The sequence below is a fragment of the Geotrypetes seraphini genome, chromosome 9 (assembly GCF_902459505.1).
Source record: "Geotrypetes seraphini chromosome 9, aGeoSer1.1, whole genome shotgun sequence".
Taxonomy (NCBI): domain Eukaryota; kingdom Metazoa; phylum Chordata; class Amphibia; order Gymnophiona; family Dermophiidae; genus Geotrypetes; species Geotrypetes seraphini.
The window spans coordinates 166907251-166928995 of record NC_047092.1 but is presented as its reverse complement, the minus strand read 5'-3'; the positions used below and the strand labels follow the sequence as shown (position 1 = coordinate 166928995).

Sequence of the window (21745 nt, the reverse complement as noted above, 5' to 3'; positions counted from 1 at the left end):
CGCTTTAATTATATTTTCTCGGGCAGTCCGTTTGAATGAGTTGGCTCGCCTGCATGAAATAGATTTTCTTTTTTTCTTTGACAAAAGAACAATTAGCTGTGGGCTCCTTTGACAGAGCCACGGTAGAGGTTTCTGCTGCGGGCCGGCGAGGCACATGCCCCAGTGCTCATACGAATTCTAACAGCGTCGGAGCATTTACCTCCCCGGCCCAGGGTAGAAACTTCCACCGCGGCTTTGTAAAAGCCAGCATTTGTTTGCTAATGAAATACCTTTTAATAGGAAGTTTATACTTAATGAACATCCAGACATCAGCGTTATCATCTAGTTGCCAGTCTTACCTAATTTACTAAGGCATTGTTTGGCAAATTAGTATTCACTGCTGTCACCTACTGGAGCTTCTGGCCTCTTTAAAAGTCCTGAAGGCTGCCCTGTACGAAAGGAGGATAATAAATTACAGGCAGCAAAATGTCTGACATATTTAGCTCAGTCCTTCATGTGGTTGCTATCATCCCTTTGACTCTTTACAAACCTGTCATACTCAGAAAGCCTACAGACATTTCCTCTTGCATTAGAAACATAGAAAAAAGCAGCAGAAAAGGGCTATAGCCCACCAAGTCTGCCCATTCCAAGTATCCCCTCCCCTGAATTTACTCCCTTAAAGATCCCACGTGAGTATCCCATTTTCTCTTAAAATCCGTCACGCTACTGGCCTTTATCACCTGGAGTGGGAGTCTGTTCCAATGATCCACCACTCTTTTGGTGAAGAAGTACTTCCTGGGGTCGCCATGAAATTTCCCTCCCCTGATTTTCAGCGGATGCCCTCTGGTGGTCGAGGGTCCCACGAGCCAGAAGATATCATCTTCTGACTCGATGCGTCCCGTGATGTACTTATATGTTTCAATCATATCTCCCCGTTCTCTTCTTTCCTCAAGTGAGTACAGCCGCAATTTTTTAAATCTTTCTTCATACGTGAGATCCTTGAGCCCCAAGACCATCCTGGTGGCCATTCGCTGAACCGACTCGATCCTCAGCACGTCCTTTCGGTAGTGTGGTCTCCAAAACTGAACACAGTACTCCAAGTGAGGCCTCACCATGGCTCTGTACAACGGCATCATAACTTCAGGTCTCCTGCTGACGAAACATCTGCGGATACACCCCGTCATTTGTCTTGCCCTGGTGTCTGTTGGTATATTGTTCAGGAACGAGTGCCCTAATAGCCAGAGCAAAAAATAATAACCATAGAGCTTCTTATCCCCTCTTTTACTAAGGTGCGCTAACCGATTAGCGTGCTAACGCATCCATAGACTAACATGCACGCGTTAGCGTTTAACGTGCGCTGATTTGATTAGCGCACCTTAGTAAAAGTGGGCCTTAGTCTCTCTGCATAATCATAGAGTAGCAACTCGGACAACATGTTCAACCTTCCGTCGTAGAATCGATGTGACCTACGGTTCAGTGATCTGTATACTCAAAGGACCAGAATTCATTCATTTTTTTTTCCTGCTGTACGTGCGCACTCTTGCCTCAGTAAATCTATTTGTTAACTATGTCCAACACTCTGTGGAGGGAGCAACGTTTTGCAACCTTTTTCACACCTGAAAATTTTAAGATTCGTTGAAGGTTATCATACCCATTACTGGTCCAACATAGGAAATATCCAAACAGGTCATGTACATCAGTTTTTAGGACCAGATAGATCCTTTCTTTAGACGCGCCAGCATGGGCCACAAAATACTGTAGTTCAATATGAATTTTCCTGGTTTTTTTTTGTGGCTTTAGACATAAATGAAAATTGCTCTTTAAATTCTTAAGTGGTGGTAACCAAATAGGAGTAATTCCCACTTGCTACTGCCCCTAGAGGCTTCCTGTAGTGAAATGGTGTCACAAGTAGCACCATATAAAACATACAAAAAGAAAAATAGACCACCAAATGAATGGTTTGACTGTGAACTACTAACCACCAAACAGGAACTAAGAAAATTGGAGAGAATCTGGCAAAAAACAAACAATGAGTCAGACAAGACAAACTGGAAACAAAAAATGAATACATACAAAAATCTGATCAAAGAAAAACGCACTAAGCACTATGCAAAAAAAATTGGTACCTCAAAAATAAACAGCAAAGAATTGTTCAAACTAGTAAAAACAATAACCGATACAACACAAATACTGAAAAAGGACAATGAACCCACCCCATCAGCACAAACCCTAGCCAACTTCTTTCAAAATAAAATTGCTGACTTAAGAACAACTCTACCCACTACCATAACAACTGCCCTTCAATACCTCGAACCTCACGACCAAGACACCAGAGTAGACATGATATGGGACCACCTCGAATACCCAAACTGGCATCAGTTCCTAAACCTATTCAACAAGTACACCAAATCTAACTGTCTGCTTGATACATGTCCCCCTAAAATCATGACAGTCGCCCCTCCAGAATTTAAAAAGGAACTATTTGAATGGATAACATCCGCCCTCACAAGCGGAACACTAAACAAAAAAATGGGACACATACTAATCACTCCAATCCCTAAAGATCAGAAAACCTCTTCAGCACTAGCATCCAATTTCAGACCCATAGCAAGCATTCCCCTTTTCACAAAGCTACAGGAAGGATTGGTCAACCTTCAACTAGTCAACTACCTAGACAAATTTAACATCCTTAGTGAACACCAATCAGGATTCAGGAAAGGATACAACACAGAATCTGTCTTAGCCTCCTTACTAAACCACCTTTATGATCTCTTTAGCAAAGGAAAAAGCGCACTAATTCTTCAATTAGACCTTAGCAGCGCATTCGACCTGGTAGATCATGAAATCATGCTACTGTGCCTTGAAGTGATGGGAATTACTGGAAAGGCAAAGAAATGGTTCCAAGAATTCCTAATAAACAGATCCTACCGAGTAATCAGCAATGGAAATTACTCCAAACCATGGAAAAACCCATCAGGCGTACCTCAAGGTTCCCCCCTATCGCCCACCCTCTTCAATATCTATATCGCCTCCTTAGGTCACCTCCTACAAAAACTAAACCTAATACACTACATTTACGCAGACGACATATCCATTCTAGTCCCCCTAAATGACATCACAAAAGAAATAGTAGACAACCTCTCAAACGTAATGACTGAAATCGATAAATGGACCACCAATTTCAAACTAAAACTAAACGCAGAAAAAACAAAAGTCTTCCTGGCTAGTCCTAATGACAAAATCACGAAAACATTGATAAAAATAAACAATCACGAACACCTAATTTCCAAAAACATAAAAATACTTGGTATCACGCTAGACACTCACCTAACTATGACTGACCACACAAACTCACTAGTGAAAAAATGTTTTTACACGCTATGGAAACTAAGGACCATAAAAAAATACTTTGACCCAACATCATTCAGGTTACTGGTACAGGCACTGATCCTATCCATTCTTGACTACTGCAACATCATCTACCTGGGCATCCCACAAAAAACAATAAAAAAACTGAGATTAATACAAAACACCGCCGTTCGACTAATTTTCGGACTAAGAAAAAACGACCACATCAGCCCCTACTATAAAAAACTACATTGGCTTCCAATTGAAGCGCGAATACTATTCAAATTTGCTTGCACCTGTTTCAAGCAAGCCTGGGGACTAGCACCCTCATATCTACAAACTCACTTCATCCTACACAACCCCACACGAGCGACCAGAAACAAAAATATCTTTGCATACCCAAAGATCACTGGCTGCAGATACAAATCATTTCTGGATAGAACCTTTAAGTTCCAAGCGAACAGACAGCAAGTTTGGCTGAAAAACTACATAAATAAACCTAATCAGTCTTACAGTGCATTCCGCAAATCGATCAAAACCGCCTTATTCGCAAAATTCACGGACTAAAACGGTCCCCCCCTTCAATAGAACTCCCTCACTGTAAACGCCTTTCTTTCTCTAAAGATGCCCCTCACGTATTCAGATATTCGCTTTCCATAGAACTCCAACTCAATGGAAGTTCTAAAGAAATACTCAGATATTCATTACCTATTGAACTCCAAACTATACGTAACTTTCCCTTCTACAATATTGTATTATATTTAGACTCATTGTAGGATACTGTATTTAGACTTATGTATAGTATTATATTCAGACTTATGTATTGTATTGTATTCAGACTTATGTATTGTATTGTGTTCAGATTTTTGTATTATATTGTAGTTAGACTCGTACTATATGGTACTGTATTGTATACAGAATCTTTGTATTGTATTGTATTGTATGTTGACTTATTGTATTGTATTGAGACCTCTTGTTATTCGCTGATTGTCCAGCCTTCTTACACTGTAAACCGCCTAGAAGTCGATTGACTATGGCGGTATAGAAAAATAAAGTTATTATTATTATTATTAAGTTTTAGTGGTAGTCTCATGGCACTACCACTAGAGGTCAGCCTTCCATATAGGATTCAAAGCAATGGTAAGGACAACATGCGCTGATCTCTGTATATGAAAGACTGACATCTAGCGGTAATACTGCTGCACGAATCATCTTTTATCAACCTCGCTATGCTCATGTCACCCCTCTCTTTAAATCAGTTCACTAGCTCCCTATCCACTTTCGCAAACAGTTCAAACTCCTATTGCTGACCTACAAGGGTGTTCATTCGCCTGCCCCTCAATATCTCTCCTCTTTTCTCTCTCCTCCATTCCTCAGATAATCTGCTCTTAGCTGTATCCTTCTCCTCCACTGCCAAGTCCAGACTTTGTTCTTTTCATCTAGCTGCCCCCTATGCTTTGAATAAATTACCCGAGTTTGTCTGCCAAACCCCTTCCCTTCCCTTGTTTAAAAGCAGGCTGAAAACCCACCTTTTTGATATAGCCTTCAATCCTTAACACTACTCCTCTGCCCACCAACCCAGCCAGCTGATTAACTGTTTCCCTTAACTGTATCCATGGCATCCTGTTTGATTGTCTGTCTTGTCTGTGTAGATTGTAAGCTCTTTTGAGCAGGGACTGTCTTCTTTGTGACTCTGTACAGTGCTACATATATCTGGTACCGCTATAGAAATAATTAATACTAGTAGTAGTACTGAGGGACTACCACTAGAGTTTCAGGCATCCATTATACTACATGGGGCAACTAGGGGCAGGAGTGAATGGGGATTGTTCATGCTCAGATACCCCAGGCCCATCACGGATGCAGGTGGGACCTTGGGGAGATGGGAGCTAAATTGATGGGAGGGGATTTTGGGGGATAACTGATCACAGGGGACAGCACTGCTTGCTCCCTCCCCCTCCTAATTCTCTCCTTAGAATTCCCCTCCCCAGCATCCAATCTACTTTGTGAATGGCCAATTAGAGCTGATATACAATGGCACTGCCCAGTTAAATGTCACTGAGTATCAGCGGCTGGCCTGAAGACCATGAGTTAAGTGGACAGGAGCCTCTCCTGCCCACTTAAATTGCTTTGAATATTGACTAGTTTAATTGTAATGATGTTCTTATTTCCTCCTCTCAGAGACAAGATCCTGTTGCATTTGATAAAGCATTTGAAAATATCTCTAGAAATGTACTGAATACAAGATATACACTGCTACCCTACCTGTACACATTAATGTTTGAAGCTCACGCTAATGGATCAACTGTTGTACGTCCAATGCTGCACGAGTGAGTACTAAGATTTTTATTTTACGACAAAGCATTATTTGCATACTGCTTCAATAGTTTCCATGACATTCAGCATTTTTTATGGATTATATAATATACTAGTCTTTAAGCCCGTTACATTAACGGGTGCTAGAATAGATGTCTGTCTGTCTTTCTTTCTGTCTCTCTACCTCCTGCTGTATTTCTCTCTCCCTGACCCCCTTTCTCTGTCCCTCTTCCTGCCCGTGTCTTTCTTCCTTTCTTTCTGTCTCCCTCCCTCCCACTGTCTGTCTGTCTTTATTTCTATCTGTCTCTCTCCCTGCTCCATATGTAACATTCCCCCCCTTCATTTCCCTGTGCAGCAGCATTTCCCTCCCCTGACCTCACTTCCCTGTGCAGCAAAAGAAGCAGTATTTCCCTCTCCGTCCACTTCTCTGAGCAGCAGCAGCAGCAGCGGTATTTACCTTCCCTATAGGTCCCTGTGCAGCACCATTTCCACCAACCCCCCCCCCCCCCCCCTTTGCTTTCCGCGGTCTGGCCTACCATCGCACTCAGTGTGATAAAGGAGATCGAGAGGACACAGCAGGAAAAACGTCACTACTGGTAGAAGTTTATTTTCAAGTTTAAGTTGCCGCCGCGGCTCCTCTCACGATCGCTGCCTGTGTTGGAAGCCTTCTTTAATCTTAAAAATAAACTTCTACCGGTAGTGCCGTTTTTCTTGGATTTAGGTTTGCGCGAGGTGGAGAGCAGGGAGGCCAGCTGGTGGTGGGTGAGTGAGGGCGGGAGGGGGGAGTCGCGGCGTGTTTCGTGCCTCTGTCAATCGGCCCCTGCCACAGCTAAGCGCTCATGCGCACTCCTTCTTGCGGGTCCCTACAGCTCACGGAAGACGGGAGCACGCAGGTGGGAGTGCGCATGCGCGCTTAAGGCTTTATTATATTAGATTATTTATTAGGATTTATTAGCTACCTTTATGAAAAGATTCAACCAAGTTGGTATACAGCAGGAAGAGTTTAACATAAAACTCTTTTTTTTTAGGGGGGTCATTTTACTATTTTTATATTGTTAATTTTCTTAACAATATAAAAATAGTAAAATGACCCCCCTAAAAAAAAAATATATATATATATATATATAGTGTATACACATATATTTGATCATTTTACTATTTTTATATTGTTAACAAAATATATATAAAATATACACTTCTCCCTCCCTATTCGTGGGGGTTAGGGGCAGAGCCGGCCCGCGAATAGGGAAAAATCGCGAATAACTTTTGGCCGGCTCTGACCCACCCCCAGACCTTACCTGGTGGTCTAGCGGTGATGCGGGGCAGGAGCGATCTTCCTGTACTCCTGCCCCGTGCAGAGCTGTAAAAGGGGGGGGGGGGGAGTAAGAATCACAATGGGCTCCCTAAGCAAAAAGAAAATGATGTCCCAAATGTGAAACTAACATTTGAGAAGCATTTGATAAAACTCGTAAATAAATATTTTTGAATGGTCCAGATTCACTTTATTCCATTTTTTTATGTATTTATTTATTCAATTTTCCATTCCGTTCTCTCAAGAGAGCTCAGAACGTTTTACATGAATTTATTTAGGTACCCAAGCATTTTTCCCTGTCTGTCCCAGTGGGCTCACAATCTATCTAATCTACCTGGGGCAATGGGGGGATTAAGTGACTTGCCCAGGGTCACAAGGAGCAGTGTGGGTTTGAACCTACAACCCCAGGGTGCTGAGGATGTAGCTTTAACCAGTAATTCTTGGATATATGCAAATGTCCTTTGTAACTGGAATATATATATATATTTTTTAATGAACCTTTAATTGGGATAGAATTATAAATGTATAAATGCATTTTTTTTTAAATTGCTCTTTTAGGTTTGTGGATGACAGAGAAACCTGGGAGGTATACAGACAGTTTCTCTGGGGACCCGCACTATTGATTAGTCCAGTACTGGATGAAGTAAGTATTTCTAAAAAGGTGCTTGGAATATTTCAAAACTTGGGGCTCCTTTTACGAAGCCGCGTTAGCGGTTTAACGCACGTAATAGCGCGCGCTAATTTGCCGGCCTCGCTGGCCGCTGCCGCCTCCTCTTGAACAGGCGGTAGTTTTTCGGCTAGCGCGGGGGTTAGCGCGCGCTAAAAATGCGCGTGCGATAAAGCCGCTAACGCGGCTTCGTAAAAGGAGCCCTTGGTGCACTGGAAGATAAGAGTGTTTAGGTAACATTATTTTATTCTTAAATTTCAGGGACATAGAAGTGTGTATGCATACATACCAAAGGCACGCTGGTATGATTATTACACGGTAAGGAAATAAGTTGTTTGTTTGCTGTGTTATTTGTTAATGTATTCACAAAAATCAAAACCCACAGATACAACAGTTATTCAAATATAAGTGACTCGGCCCCCTTCTTTTACTAAGGTGCGCTAACCGATTAGCGCATGCTAAACGCTAATGCGTCCCTAGACTAACATGCACGCGTTAGCGTTTAGCATGAGCTAAATCGATTAGCGCATCTTAGTAAAAGAGGGGTTGAGTCACTTATATTTGAATCACTGTTGTATCTGTGGATTATGCTTTCTGTGATTCACAGTTTTTCTTCCAGACCTATTTTTGAATTAATATTTCCCACTGGTTTTTTCTTAGGTTACAGCATTATTAATGTAGTGCATTTGCAAAATTAAAGAAGTTTTGTTGAGGCGTTTTCTTGACAGATTTATTTATTCTTTGAAATTTTTGAGATGAACGTATGTTGTCGTATTGTTATTTTGATGATTAATTTTGTATATATATTGTGAACCACTTAGGCATAAGTGGGCTAGAATTTTTTAAAATCCTATATAATAAAACCCTAGAGCGCTCATGCGCTCTTGAAATTTCGTGATCCCTGCCGCCGTGATTTCTGATCCATGGCAGCCAATCCGGCGGCAGGGAAATTTCTGGCCACTCCCCTCCTCCCGCCCTCACTCATCAATCGCTGGAGGAAGCGCAGGCAAGCTCTCTCCCTGCCCGCGTCCTCGCCGCCCCGATTGGTGCTGGCGGCAGCTGCTGGGAGGAGGACTACGTGGAGCGCCGCCGTGCGCCAACACCTTCACAGTCTCCTTAGCGTCCTCGCCACCCCGATTGCCGCTTCCGCGACACAGGCGGGGATAGGAAAGGGTAAGGGAGCCGAGTCAGCGGGGGTTGGGCTGGGAGGGAAGAGAAGCGGTCTGCCTTGGGTTTTTCAAGGCCTGGCTTCTTCGGGCAGCAGCAGCGTTTACAATTCGCTGCTATTGCCGACTTTAGGCCTTCCTCTCTGGCGGGTCCTGCCTACTTTCTGTTTCAGGAAGATGAGCCGACAGAGAGGAAGACCTGAAGCCAGCAACAGCAATGAATTGTGAATGCTGCTGCTGCTGCTGCCCGGTGAAGTTCAAGGAGGAAAGGGAGCAGAGGGGGAGAGAATAGCTTGGAGGGAAGAAGAGATGGCAGGGCATAGAGGGAAGTAGGAATGTATGCCAGACCAAGGGAAAAGGAAAGGGGAAAGGAAGGAGGAGATGCCATATGGAACAGAGAGAGAGAGGGCGGACACTGGATGGAAAGAAAAGAGAGGGCAGTGAATGGAAGGGGCAAGACAGAGGGTGAACAGTAGATAGAAGGGGTAGAGAGAGGGAGACAGACACTGAATGGAAGTGTGAGGGAGAGATGGGACAGCCACTGAATGGAAGTCTGAGGGACAGGGGGAGCAGACGTTGGAAGGAAGTGGGGAGGAGAAAGAAAAAAGGGCACATGCAGGATTGAGGGAAGAGGATAGAGTTAGAAATAAAGATAGACAGGGGGCCAGGGAGAGACAGACAGAAAGAATGATAGACAGACAGCATCCAAGGAGAGAGAGACAAATAAAAAAAAAAACCACAGACATGTACTCTAGCACCCGTTAATGTAACGGGCTTAAACACTAGTAAATAAATAAAACCCCAATTTACAACAGGGTCTTTTTACTGAGCTGCAGTAAGCACTAATGCATGCTTAACGCAGCTTAAAAAAGGGCTTGCTGTGGGGCACGCTGAAGCATTCTGCTGTAAAATTCTGACGCACGTGCACAGTCCCTGTGTGCTAATATAAAGTTTTATTTTTTGGCCTAGGGAGTGTGTCTGGTGGTGGTGAGTGGGAGAGTCTGCTCTAATCCATTTAGTACAGCCACATTGCCATGTGCTAACTGCCATGTTTTCCCGAAAATAAGACAGTGTCTTATATTAATTTGGGGGTCCAAAAAATGCACTAGGGCTTACTTTTGGGGATGTCTTATTTTTTTCATGCACAACAATCATCTCTCCCTTCCTCTCCTCCACCCCAATTCTTCCTCTTTCCTTTCTCTCCCCCCCCCCCCATGTGCAGCATCTTTCCTCCCATCTCACCCATCCCCTTGTGCATCTTTCTATCCCTCCTTCCCATCTCCCTGTACAGCAGAACCCCACCGACCCTCCCACCGTGAGACTAACATACCGTACCCTCGAGGCCTCCTAAAGCAGCAGGGTCCAATTTTTTCAGCAAATTAGGCAGCACTAGTGTCAGGGATGGATTTAGAGAGTGTTGGGTAAATTCGAGAGGGGGGTGGATCTTAACTAGGGCTTATTTTTGGGGTAGGGCTTATATTAGGAGCATCTTTAAAAATCATGTTAGGGCTTATTTTTGGGATAGGTCTTATTTTCGCGGAAACAGGGTAATTAGCACATAAGCTCTTATGGCCGGCAAAATGGGTGGTGATAAGGGCCCGCATGCGAATGGAAACAGCGTGTGGCTATTAATGCAGAACATGAAAAATCGGCCATTTTCCAGCTGCAGCAAACCTTAGCACGGGAAAGATCCATGTATGGGGCAGTGGTCCGGTGGAGTAGCTGCAATGCAAGAAAAGTTTTCTTGATTTTGGTATTTATTTATTTAATTCGATTTCTACCCCGTTGTCCCCCAGGAGCTCAGAACGGGTTACATGTTTAACAAAGATAATTTCTGTACAAGTTTACAATACAAGTTTTTATCCTATTTTGATATAAGAACATAAGAGCTGCCTCTGCTGGGTCAGACCAGAGGTCCATCATGCCCAGCAGTCCGCACCCACGGCGACCCATCAGGTCCACGATATGTACTAGGGTCTCATATTACATTACATTAAATTAATGACTTCTATTCCGCCCGTACCTTGCAGTTCTAGGCGGTTTACAAAAGAATCTAGCTGGACATTTCCAGGAGAATACAATTTAGGATTTTTGAAATGCAAAAGAAAAAATAAAATAAAATAACTGGACAAGTCCAGGAGAATTATAATTTAGGGATTTGTTTACATTTCCTGGAGAATTGCAATTTAAGGAGTTGTTTACATGGATGTGACTTTGAGGAGAATGAAGTAGCAAAAGAGGAAGATATTTTTTGGGGGGAATTTACAAGGGAGGGGGCAGGGGGAAGAGTTAAGACAGCTGGATAAATTTTTTTGAAAAGCAAGGTTTTAATGTCTTTACGAAATGATTTAAACTCGCTCGTTGTTGTCAGTAAGTTGGAGATGGTGTGGTCAAGTTTCGCTGCTTGCGTTGCTAGAGGCCACATGGCCATGTGGTCACACCACCCGCTCCCCCGCAGCAGCCGGAGTCCTCCCTGTAGACAAACCGGCAGCGCCGGATAACTGACCCAGCCGCCGGGACACGTGGGCGCATAATCTGCTCTCCGCGGCAGCCGGAGCCATTATTCACCGGCAGGAGCGGATCACTAGCGGATCACTGAAGTTGGCTGCGGCGCACCATCAACCTGTCCCCCCACTACTGCCAGAGCCGAATCCACACCTCCCCACTACCGCCGTAGCCCTAACGAGGGAGTTAAATGGCCGCGTGTGCTGCGGCGCTTACCGGCTCCTTGGGTGCACACTGGTGACCGTGTTTACCGCGTGTACAGTGGCCAGACCCACTTCCAGCTACATTGGGGTTCAGGGACAGTACGGGGTCGCGTGTACGGCGGTCCGATCCGCTTGCGGGACGTTCTTACCTCGCAAACCAGCAGGAGCGTCTCGGCGGGGTCTGGCTATCCACGCTAAACCCGACACTCTCCGGTAGCTCAGGGAGAGTAGGAGATGTCCGACGCGACTCAGGCAAAGCGTGCCTCCGTAGGAGAGAGTGCACGCTGGTAGGCAGGTGCGCGCTGGCAGGCGAACGAGGCGCGGTGGGTTCGCTGGGCCTACCGAGAAATTCCTGCAGGTGAGGTAAGCCGTGTCTATCTTCCTGGATCGCCATGTCGAAAGGGCGACCTCCCTTCCGCTCACCCCTATCCCCCTAACCCCCACCGCTTCCTCTGTTGATTGGCCCTTCTATCTCCTCCCTTCCCCCTCCCCCACCCTCCTTTTCGCTCCAGCTTCGGCCGATTTGGCCACGCTCCTCCCTATACGGGATCGGAGCTTGTTCTTAATTTACAGTTTACTGGTTATAATTTGAAATAGTTATCCTTACAGGATAAGTTTTTCAGTACAAGTTATATCCTAATTTGACAAACAAAAAGTTACAGTGTATGATACAAATTATCCTCATGTGACACATACTGGTTCTGGTACCAATATACATCTCTTTGTAGTCTATCGGTCAAGGGTAGGGGTTAGATGAAGAGGTATGTTTTTATTGCTTTTCTAAAGTTGAGGAGTCCCCCAAGGGATCTGATCTGCAGGGGCAGTCGATTCCAGTGGCTCGATATGAAGTGGGAAATTTAAGGCCCTCTTTTACAAAGGTGCGCTAAGCATTTTAGCGCGTGTTTAACGCGTGCTAATCTTTGTGCACGCTAAACGCTAACGCGTCCATAGACTAACATGCACGTGTTAGTGTTTAGGGTGTGATTAGTGCGCACTAATCCTTATTAAAAGGAGCCCTAACCGAGATAAATACCTTCCAGAGGTTCCATTCACTGGATTCCCTTTTGACTAAAAAAAAAAAAAAATTCCAACTACACACCTGTGGATTTGTACACACCATTACAGAATCTTGAACACCAAAAAGATATGCAGAGAAAAAAGAGGAAACTCCACGCTCAGTAATGATAGAGAAATCTCACAAACACCCTGAATTATCTTTTGTAGGGTAAGGATATTGGAATAAGGGGACAGTGGTATGAGTTTCCAGCTCCTCTTGAACATATAAACCTTCATGTCCGTGGCGGTTACATCATTCCGTGGCAAGAACCAGCAAACACCACCTACTATAGGTAAGTGAACGCTTCGGGGAGTCATAGTAACATAGTAGATGACGGCAGATAAAGACCCGAATGGTCCATCCAGTCTGCCCAACCTGATTCAATGAAAATTTTTTTTTTTTTTAATTTTTTCTTCTTAGCTATTTCTTGGCAAGAATCCAAAGCTTTACCCGGTACTGTGCTTGGGTTCCAACTGCCGAAATCTCTGTTAAGACTTACTCCAGCCCATCTACACCTTCCCAGCCATTGAAGCCCTCCCCTGCCCATCCTCCACCAAACGGCCATACACAGACACAGACCGTGCAAGTCTGCCCAGTAACTGGCCTAGTTCAATATTTAATATTATTTTCTGATTCTAAATCTTCTGTATTCATCCCACGCTTCTGTGAACTGAGTCCTGCCGGCTCAGCTGATCGGGGATTCCCATGCCGTGATTAGCTGATGGCAAGTCTTATCTACTGTTGAAGTAAGAAATGTAGGCCAGCATTTTGCAGGCCTACATTTCAAACATATGTCTCCTGTCCACGGAGACGTGTAGGGATACATAAGCCCTCCCAAGTCCACTTCTGGACGAAACCACACCTATGCCCCACCTTGGGCATTCTTAAGCATCTCTATGCATCTCTACAGACGCACTGTACCTGCCTAAAATGTAGACATAGATCCTCACACATTTTTTTAGAAACTTGCAACCCGATTGGCTGGTGAGAAGGCGGCAGGACATCTACTGCCGCTTACAATCGGGATGCCGTTTGGAGAATCAGCCCCAAAGTACATATTCTGTGTGATTTTTACCATTGTTTTCTGTATTATCCGACTTTGCTCTTATCTGACAACGGGTCAGGTTTGGTTTACATCAAATAGTTGAGACTATAATTGGCATGTTGTTGTTCTGTATTGTTAACATTATTTCTGTTCATAATTTTGTGTATATTTTGATAGGTATTTATATTTAAATCTATTTTATTCATTTTCACATCAAAGATCACAAAAAGCACTTTGATACATGTAACTAAATACATTCAAGAAATTATTATCAAATCATAAGAACCCTGTACATTTGTGGCATATGCAAATATGACCAAGTTTAGTTTTCTTTAATTCAACTACCCTTGATTGTGTATGGTTTCACTCTCCTTTAATGTGGACTATAATCATTGTACTGGAATTGATAGGTATTTATTTTATTTTTAAAAGATGTTTTTGTAATACAACCTATGGACTATAATTTACAAATTAAATGGTGCTTTTTTGGACTGATATCTTAGGCTACAACACATCCACACATCTATGCTTTTTATTTTTAAATTTATGCAGCCGCCAAAATTTCATGGGGCTTACTGTTGCTTTGGATGAAAACGGAACTGCTCAAGGTCAACTTTGCTGGGATGATGGGATAAGTATTGGTAAGTGAATTCCCTCCCAGTGAAGAAATAATCCTAAATGGTAAAAGACGTTTGAATGGAAAAGATGTCTGAATTTGAATATATTCTTTAATTAAATTTATTTAATTGGTATAACGTAGAAACATACAGATAGATATTTCATTTAAACACTAGCCATGGCAATTCGCATTAACATACAAATATGATGGCAGATAAAGGCCAAATGGTTTATTCAGTCTGTCCATCTACAGCACCCACTATCTCTTCCTAAAAGATCCCATGTGCCTGTCCCACACTTTCTTGAATTCAGACAGTCTTTATCTCTACCAGAAGCCTATTCCAGGCATCTAACACCCTTTCTGTTATAAAAAAAAAAGTATTTTCTTAGTCTACTCCTGAGCAGTGTTCCCGCTAAGCTGCGCTGGCGTGCGCTGGCGCACAAAATATTACATCGCAGCGCACAAGTTTCTCGTCACAGCGCACACACGTGCTTGCAGGCAGGCGAGCTGGCAGTCCATGTAACGCGTCGCAAAGGTAAGGGGAGGCTGGGGGAGGAATCGGACGTCGGGGTGGGGGTGTTTTAATGTATTTATACTTTTGTGTAGAAGCTGGAATTGATAGATTGTCTAGAAATTGAAAGCATCAAACGTATTGTCTTCTGGACTGTTTTTAATTTACAGTTTACACATATGGATGTAACAGACATAACTACATTTGTTGTAAAACATTTATTAAGATATCATTTCATCCCTACAATTTCTGTAGACTGTTTTAAAATAAATTTGAGTTTTTCTGGTAAAAAAAAAAAAATAAATAAAGAATTTTGTACTTTCAAGAATTAATGCGTTGTTTTGTGTTCTTAAAAATATTATTTAACGTTATTTAATTTAGCGTGTAGGCCTAAAATTCCTTTGAATACCTCGTCCTCATGTATCAGCAACTTTGACAACATATTTATTTGGCTCATAACTTGCTGGCGCCCGATATTTTTAGCTCACAGTGAAAAAAGTTTGCTCACAACACCCGCCCGCTTAGAGGGAATACTGCTCCTGAGCCTATCACCTTTTAACTTCATTCTATGCCTTCTCATTCCAGAGCTTCCTTTCAAATGAAAGAGACTCGCCTCAACGTCTCTATCATATCTCCCCTCTGCCGCCTTCCCTCCAAAGTATACACAGTGAGATCTTTAAGTCTGGCCCCTTCCGCCTTATGACAAAGACCACGCACCATTGTAGTAGCCTTCCTCCGGACCGACTCCATCCTTTTTATATCTTTTTGAAGGTGCGGGCCTCCAGAATTGTACACAATATTCTAAATGAGGTTTCACCAGAGTCTTATAAAGAGGCATCAATACCTCCTTTCTCCTACTGGCCATACCGCTCCCTATGCACCCTAGCATCCTTCTAGCTTTCATCATCACCTTTTCAACCTGTTTGGCCACCGTAAGATCATCACATACAATCACACCCAAGTCCCGCTCTTCTGTCGTGCACATAAGCTCTTCACTCCCTAATCTGTACCGTTCCCTCGGGTTTTTGCAGCCCAGACACATGACCTTGTATTTCTTAGCATGAAATCTTAGCTGCCAAATTTCAGATCATTATATCTGAATATTCAGCCTCTGCTGTCTGAATATCAGCTCTGAATGTCATGGTAGAAGGAGTGGAACTTTGATAACAGCGATAAATAAATAGCTAAAAGAAGATATTCTAAATCTAGCCCATGTTGATAACTTCTCCCCTATTTTTCTTGTGGGGAACATATTTTCTATGCTGTAATGAATTTATAGAATGTTGGTTTTTTTTAAAAAAAAATAAGCAGTGTGTTGTTTGATAATTATGTATGCATTTTTGTAAGCCACTTAGGTTTAAGCTGGTTAGAAATGTTAGAAAGAAATAAATATTTTTGATTTAGAGATGCATTTCATTACTCTTCTGCATTACAGATGTCTATGAAAAGAACCTTTATTTCCAAGTTTCATTTAATGCATTTCAGGTATGTATTCTATGTTTATACACAGAAATTCTTGCTTTCAGTTGACATTTAACAGGACTTCAAATGAGTAAGTGAGTACTAGGCATTGTTATATGGCAATCTATTGGAACAGGTGCAATCGTCTAAGGATAGGACTGAGTTAGAATCCAGTGGAAGTAGCTGTCATCGGCTTATTATATTTTAAAAGTCATTAATTAGAAAGACACACTGATTTACCAACATCATTTTCCTTATCATATCAAATGGGAGAATCAGTTTGGAAACAGAGGCAGGAGTTTCGTCAGCCGTAAGCCTGAAGTCATTATGCCGTTGTATAGATCCATGGTGAGGCCCCACCTGGAATACTGTGTGCAATTCTGGAGGCCGCATTACCCTAAGGATGTGCTGAGACTGGAGTCGGTCCAGAGAATGGCCACCCGGATGGTCTAGGGACTCAAGGATCTCCCGTACGAGGAACGGCTGGATAAGTTGCAGCTGTACTCACTCGAGGAACGTAGAGAGAGGGGTGACATGATTGAGACATTCAAGTATCTCACGGGCCGCATCGAGGTGGAAGAAGATACCTTCTTTTTCAAGGGTCCCGCGGCAACAAGGGAAATCAGGGGCGGGAAACTGCACGGGGACACCAGGAAATTCTTTTTCACTGAAAGGGTGGTTGATCGCTGGAATAGTCTTCCACTTCAGGTGATTGAGGCCAGCAGCGTGCCTGATTTTAAGGCCAAATGGGATAGACACATGGGATCTATTCACAGAGAAAGGTACGGGAGGGTCATTGGGGTGGGCAGAGTAGATGGGCCGTGGCCCTTATCTGCCATCTATTTCGATGTTTCTATGTTTCTATTTTCAAATGCTACGCCTTGGTCCCGGAGAATCAAATTTCAAGTTTAATAAAATTTTGATTAAAACGCATTATCATATCAGGCAGGCCCGGCCCTGACTCAGGCCTCTTCCCCCCCCCCCCTTACCTATTTTTAATTTGGTAGGGCAGGCCCCGGCCTCCCTCCCCCGTTACATTTTTTAAAATTCTGGCGCCCTCCCTCACTAGATGCAGCTGCCTGCCTGGTCCCTGCCGGTTCCCGCGAGCACTGACGGCTGCCTCCGAGTCCTCTTCTTTTCCCTTGCGGCAGAGCGGTGCACAAGGCTGCCTGCCTGGTCGGGAAGCGGCGCAGGACCGGGCAGACAGCCTTGTGCGCCGCTCTGCCGCACGGGAAAAGAAGAGGACTCAGAAGCAGCCACATCAGCCGTCAGTGCTTCGCGGGAACTGGCAGGGACCAGGCAGGCATCTGCGTCCAGCGAGGGAGGGCACCATAATTTAAAAAAAAGGTAATGGGGGGGGGGGTATTCACTCCATAAGACGCACCCTTATTTCCACCCCCATTTTGGGGGTGGAAAAAGTGCGTCTTATGGAGCAAAAAATACGGTAGGTCTGCAAATTCAAAAATTGTGTAGCAAACAAGGTATGAGAGATCATACCAGAGCCAACATAGTATGGCAAACACAGATAATGGTAGATAACACGGATAAGTTGATAAGGCATTGTAAGAGATATGGTTTTCATTGTCCAGATGGTTAAGTTGGTATATTCATGATTTCCTTTCACTTTTCTAAAACGGATCTGCCACTGTCTATATGTGGTTTAAAGAAGAAAGCTATCAAGATGTGATAGGGCATAAACCTGTATTATTTGCCCTTTAATGCTTGTTAAAGGGCTCTAGCGCTGAGTATGGTGCCCCAACACTGTGTTAAATGTGTCACTCTGTATTAGATAGCAATAAGTTCAAGTTCAAGTTTATTAATTTTAATATACCGACCATCGACCGACACCTGGCCGGTTTACAATGTTAAAAACGAAAGGTTAAAAATAAATTATTATAAGGGGAGGAGAAGTGTGAACATTAAATGGACAAATTACAGGTACGACTGTGAACTTGAGGGGGAAGGGGGGAATGTAAAGTTAATAATTACCGTATTTTCACTCATATACCGCGCACCCGTGTAAAACGTGCACACGGGTATAGCGCGCGGGGAACTGTAATTTATGTAAATAAATTTTTATATACCGCACACACCTGTATACCGCGCATTCCGCCCCGACTTTCCCGTCGCTGCCCGACTCTCCTTTCGCCCACCCCGACTCTCCTCTGGCCAGCCCGACTCTCCTTTAGCCTGCCCCGACTCTCCTCTGGCCAGCCCGACTCTCCTTTAGCCCGCCCCGACTCTCCTCTGGCCAGCCCACTCTCCTTTAGCCCACCCCGACTCTCCTCTCCCCCTTGAAGTCCTGTCCCCACCCTGAAAGCCTGATGCCCCCCTCCGACGTCCGATTCACCCCCCACGCAGGACCGCTCGCACCTGCACCCCGAAGGACCGCTCGCGTTGGAACACGCACCCGCACCCCGAAGGACCGCTCGCACACCACACAGCCTCCCCACCCCCCCCCATCATGTAGAAGTTTCCTACTGTCGTCCTGCTGCTTCCTCTGCCAGCGGTCCTGCCCCTTCTCTTAGCCCTGCGTCTATGCTGCTTCCTCTTCCGGCGGTCCCGCCCTTTCTCTGGCAGAGTTGAAGTGGCATGGCGTTCCATAAAGTAGGAGCTACAACGGAGAAATTAGTTTTTCTAGTGTAATAGAATTCTTTGATGGAAGGTATGGTCAGTAGATTCTGATCGGCCGATCTAAGAGTCCGGGAAGGGCAAAAAGGGATGAATTTATCGAGAAAAGAAAGGAGACACGAAAATTTGATTTTGTAGACCAGCATTAAAGTTTTATAGGTGATACGGTGAGTAATGGGTAGCCAGTGAGCTTCTTGCAGAAGAGGAGTGACATGATCATATTTCCCAACCTTATAGATAAGTTTAATTGCCGTGTTTTGAAATGCAAAGCATGCAAATGTATGTAACGTAGCTCATTATTATGTAAATACCATACCGTGGCTTACAATGTGCACAGGTACACGTCTCAAGCTGTGGTATAACTGGTAAAATAGCTCCAGCTATGTAGCTCCGTTACTGTAATAAGATGCTTCACCTCATCTTGATATCTTGTCAAGACCGGAGCAAATGGAATGCAACGTACTTTTGAGTCTACCGCATAGGTATTCTGCAAATAACATATTGTAAATCAGGTTATGAGAAACAAATGCACCCAGTCAAATGCCTGTTGTATGGTTTTATTTTCCAGAGAACTCTGCAAAGCAAAATAATCCATAATAACTATATATCAGGACTGAAACTTGGCTATGTTAAAATCTATGGAATTGGAAACTCTGCAGTAACAAGCGTTAATCTTGAAGTTGATGCCACAACCCATAACCCTCAGTTTGTTAGTAGCACAACCGATCAGGTAGGTGAAAAATAAAGCATATGTTTCATAATAACTAATTTTAGTATAATAGGAATATTTTCCTTATATATTCATGGGTTGACATCTAAACCCCACATAGTAGCAACATTCCATGCAGAATCCCCAGAGTAACAAGATTCTAGAATCCCAAAGAGGAGCAACATTCTAGAACCCCAAAGAGTAGCAACATTCCATGCTTCCGATCCAGGGCAATCCGTGGTTTCCCCCGTGTCTTTCTCAATAGCAGACTATGGACTTTTCCTCCAGGAACTTGTCCAAACCTTTCTTAAAACCAGCTACGCTCTCCGCTCTTACCACATCCTCTGGCAACGTGTTCCAGAGCTTAACTATTCTCTGAGTGAAAAAAATTTTCCTCCTTTTGGTTTTAAAAGTATTTCCCTGTAACTTCATCGAGAGTCCCCTAGTCTTTGTAATGTTTGACGGAGTGAAAAATCGATCCACTTGTACCCGTTCTACTCCACTCAGGATTTTGTAGACTTCAATCCTATCTCCCCTCAGCCGTCTCTTTTCCAAGCTGAAGAGCCCTAACCGTTTTAGTCTTTCCTCATACGAGAGGAGTTCCAGCCCCTTTATCATCTTAAAATGCCTGCAATGCCGTTAGATTTGTCAAATACTATAAAATGACAGTTCTGATTTTTCTGTATCTAGCTGGTTCAAAATAACAGCTCATAAAAACCTTGTTTTTTCATTTATTTCTCTTTTTTTAGGTTTTAAGTATTACTCTGACAGACATCAACGTCAGCTTGGACAAGCCAGTAAAAGTTACATGGCAAACTTCACCCTAATCAGAATCAAACCAGTCAAGGGACATTTTTATATTGCATTTATACAGTATAAGAATAGATCCACCTGAAGAATAGATTTATTTTTATTGTGGGTAACATCTTAAAAATATGTTTAACGAAACTCATTCCTATTTGTGGCTTTTATGATATTTTCATTGTGTGAATATTACATTCTCTTATCCTAATAAAACAATAATTTTTCCAGTTCAGATTTCTCAGTATTTTTTGTACATGTGGCCATAATCTTTTTGAAGCAGCAAGATACTGAATATGGTGATTTTAAAAAAACCAAAAAAAACAACCTGAGAGCTCCTTTTACGAAGGTGCGCTAGGGCCTTAACGCGCAGAATTGCGCACGCTAAATTGCCGCGTGCACTAGTCGCTACCGCCTCCTTTTGAGCAGGCGGTATATTTTCAGATAGCGTGCACTATAGCGTGCCCTAATCCGGTGCGTGTAATAAAAACGCTAGCGCACCTTCGTAAAAGGAGCCCTGAATTTAATGCATAGAAACAAAGAAGATGATGGCAGAAAAGGGCCACAGCCCATCAAGTCTGCCCACTCCAACAACCCTACCCCCTTGAATTTACCCCCCCTAGAGATACCACATGTGTATCCCATTTCCTTTTAAAATCTGACACGCTGCTGGCCTGAATCACCTGAAGTGGAAGTTCATTCCAACGATCGACCACCCTTTCGGTGAAGAAGAACTTCCTAGCGTCGCCATGAAATTTCCCACCCCTGATTTTCAGCGGATGCCCTCTTGTGGCCAAGGGACCTTTAAGAAAGAAGATATCATCCTCCACCTCAATACGGCCCGTGATATATTTAAACGTCTCTATCATGTCTCCTCTCTCTACGTTCTTCGAGTGAGTATAGCTGCAACTTATTCAGCCTTTCCTCATACGGGAGGTCTTTGAGTCCCGAGACCATCCTGGTGGCCATTCGTTGAACCGACTCAACTCTCAGCACATCATTTTGGTAATGTGGCCTCCAGAATTGTACACAATACTCCAGATGAGGCCTCACCATGGATCTGTACAACGGCATTATAACTTCAGGCTTCCGGCTGATAAAACTTCTACAGATACAACCCATCATTTGTCTTGCCTTTGATGAAGCCTTCTCCACTTGATTTGCAGTCTTCATGTCTTCGCTAATGATCACCCCCAAATCACGTTCCGCCTTGGTCCTAACTAAGGTCTCACCATTAAGTGTGTAAGTTTTGCATGGATTCCTGCTGCCAAGGTGCATGACCTTACATTTTTTTAGCATTGAAGTTTAGCTGCCAAGTCGAGGACCTGTGTTCCAATAGAAGTAGGTCCTGCGTCATACTGTCTGGTAAAGTGTTCTCACTTACTATGTTGCATAGTTTGGCGAATAATGTGATT

The 21745-nt window shown here is 43.5% G+C and overlaps 1 protein-coding gene across 4 annotated transcripts in view; it reads left to right on the top strand.

Annotated features, from left to right (window-relative positions):
- Window positions 1-20531, top strand: part of SI (sucrase-isomaltase) — a 179169-nt gene extending 158638 nt beyond the window's left edge. For all 4 annotated transcript variants that reach the window (XM_033957601.1, XM_033957603.1, XM_033957604.1 and 1 more), the window contains 8 exons: window positions 5509-5657; window positions 7514-7598; window positions 7884-7940; window positions 12721-12845; window positions 14151-14239; window positions 16164-16213; window positions 19389-19550; window positions 20279-20531. In XM_033957601.1, the coding sequence (XP_033813492.1) occupies window positions 5509-5657; window positions 7514-7598; window positions 7884-7940; window positions 12721-12845; window positions 14151-14239; window positions 16164-16213; window positions 19389-19550; window positions 20279-20356 (795 nt within the window). In that variant the 3' untranslated portion in view covers window positions 20357-20531. The remainder of the gene's footprint in view (window positions 1-5508; window positions 5658-7513; window positions 7599-7883; window positions 7941-12720; window positions 12846-14150; window positions 14240-16163; window positions 16214-19388; window positions 19551-20278) is intronic.
- The last annotated feature ends 1214 nt before the right edge of the window (window positions 20532-21745 follow it).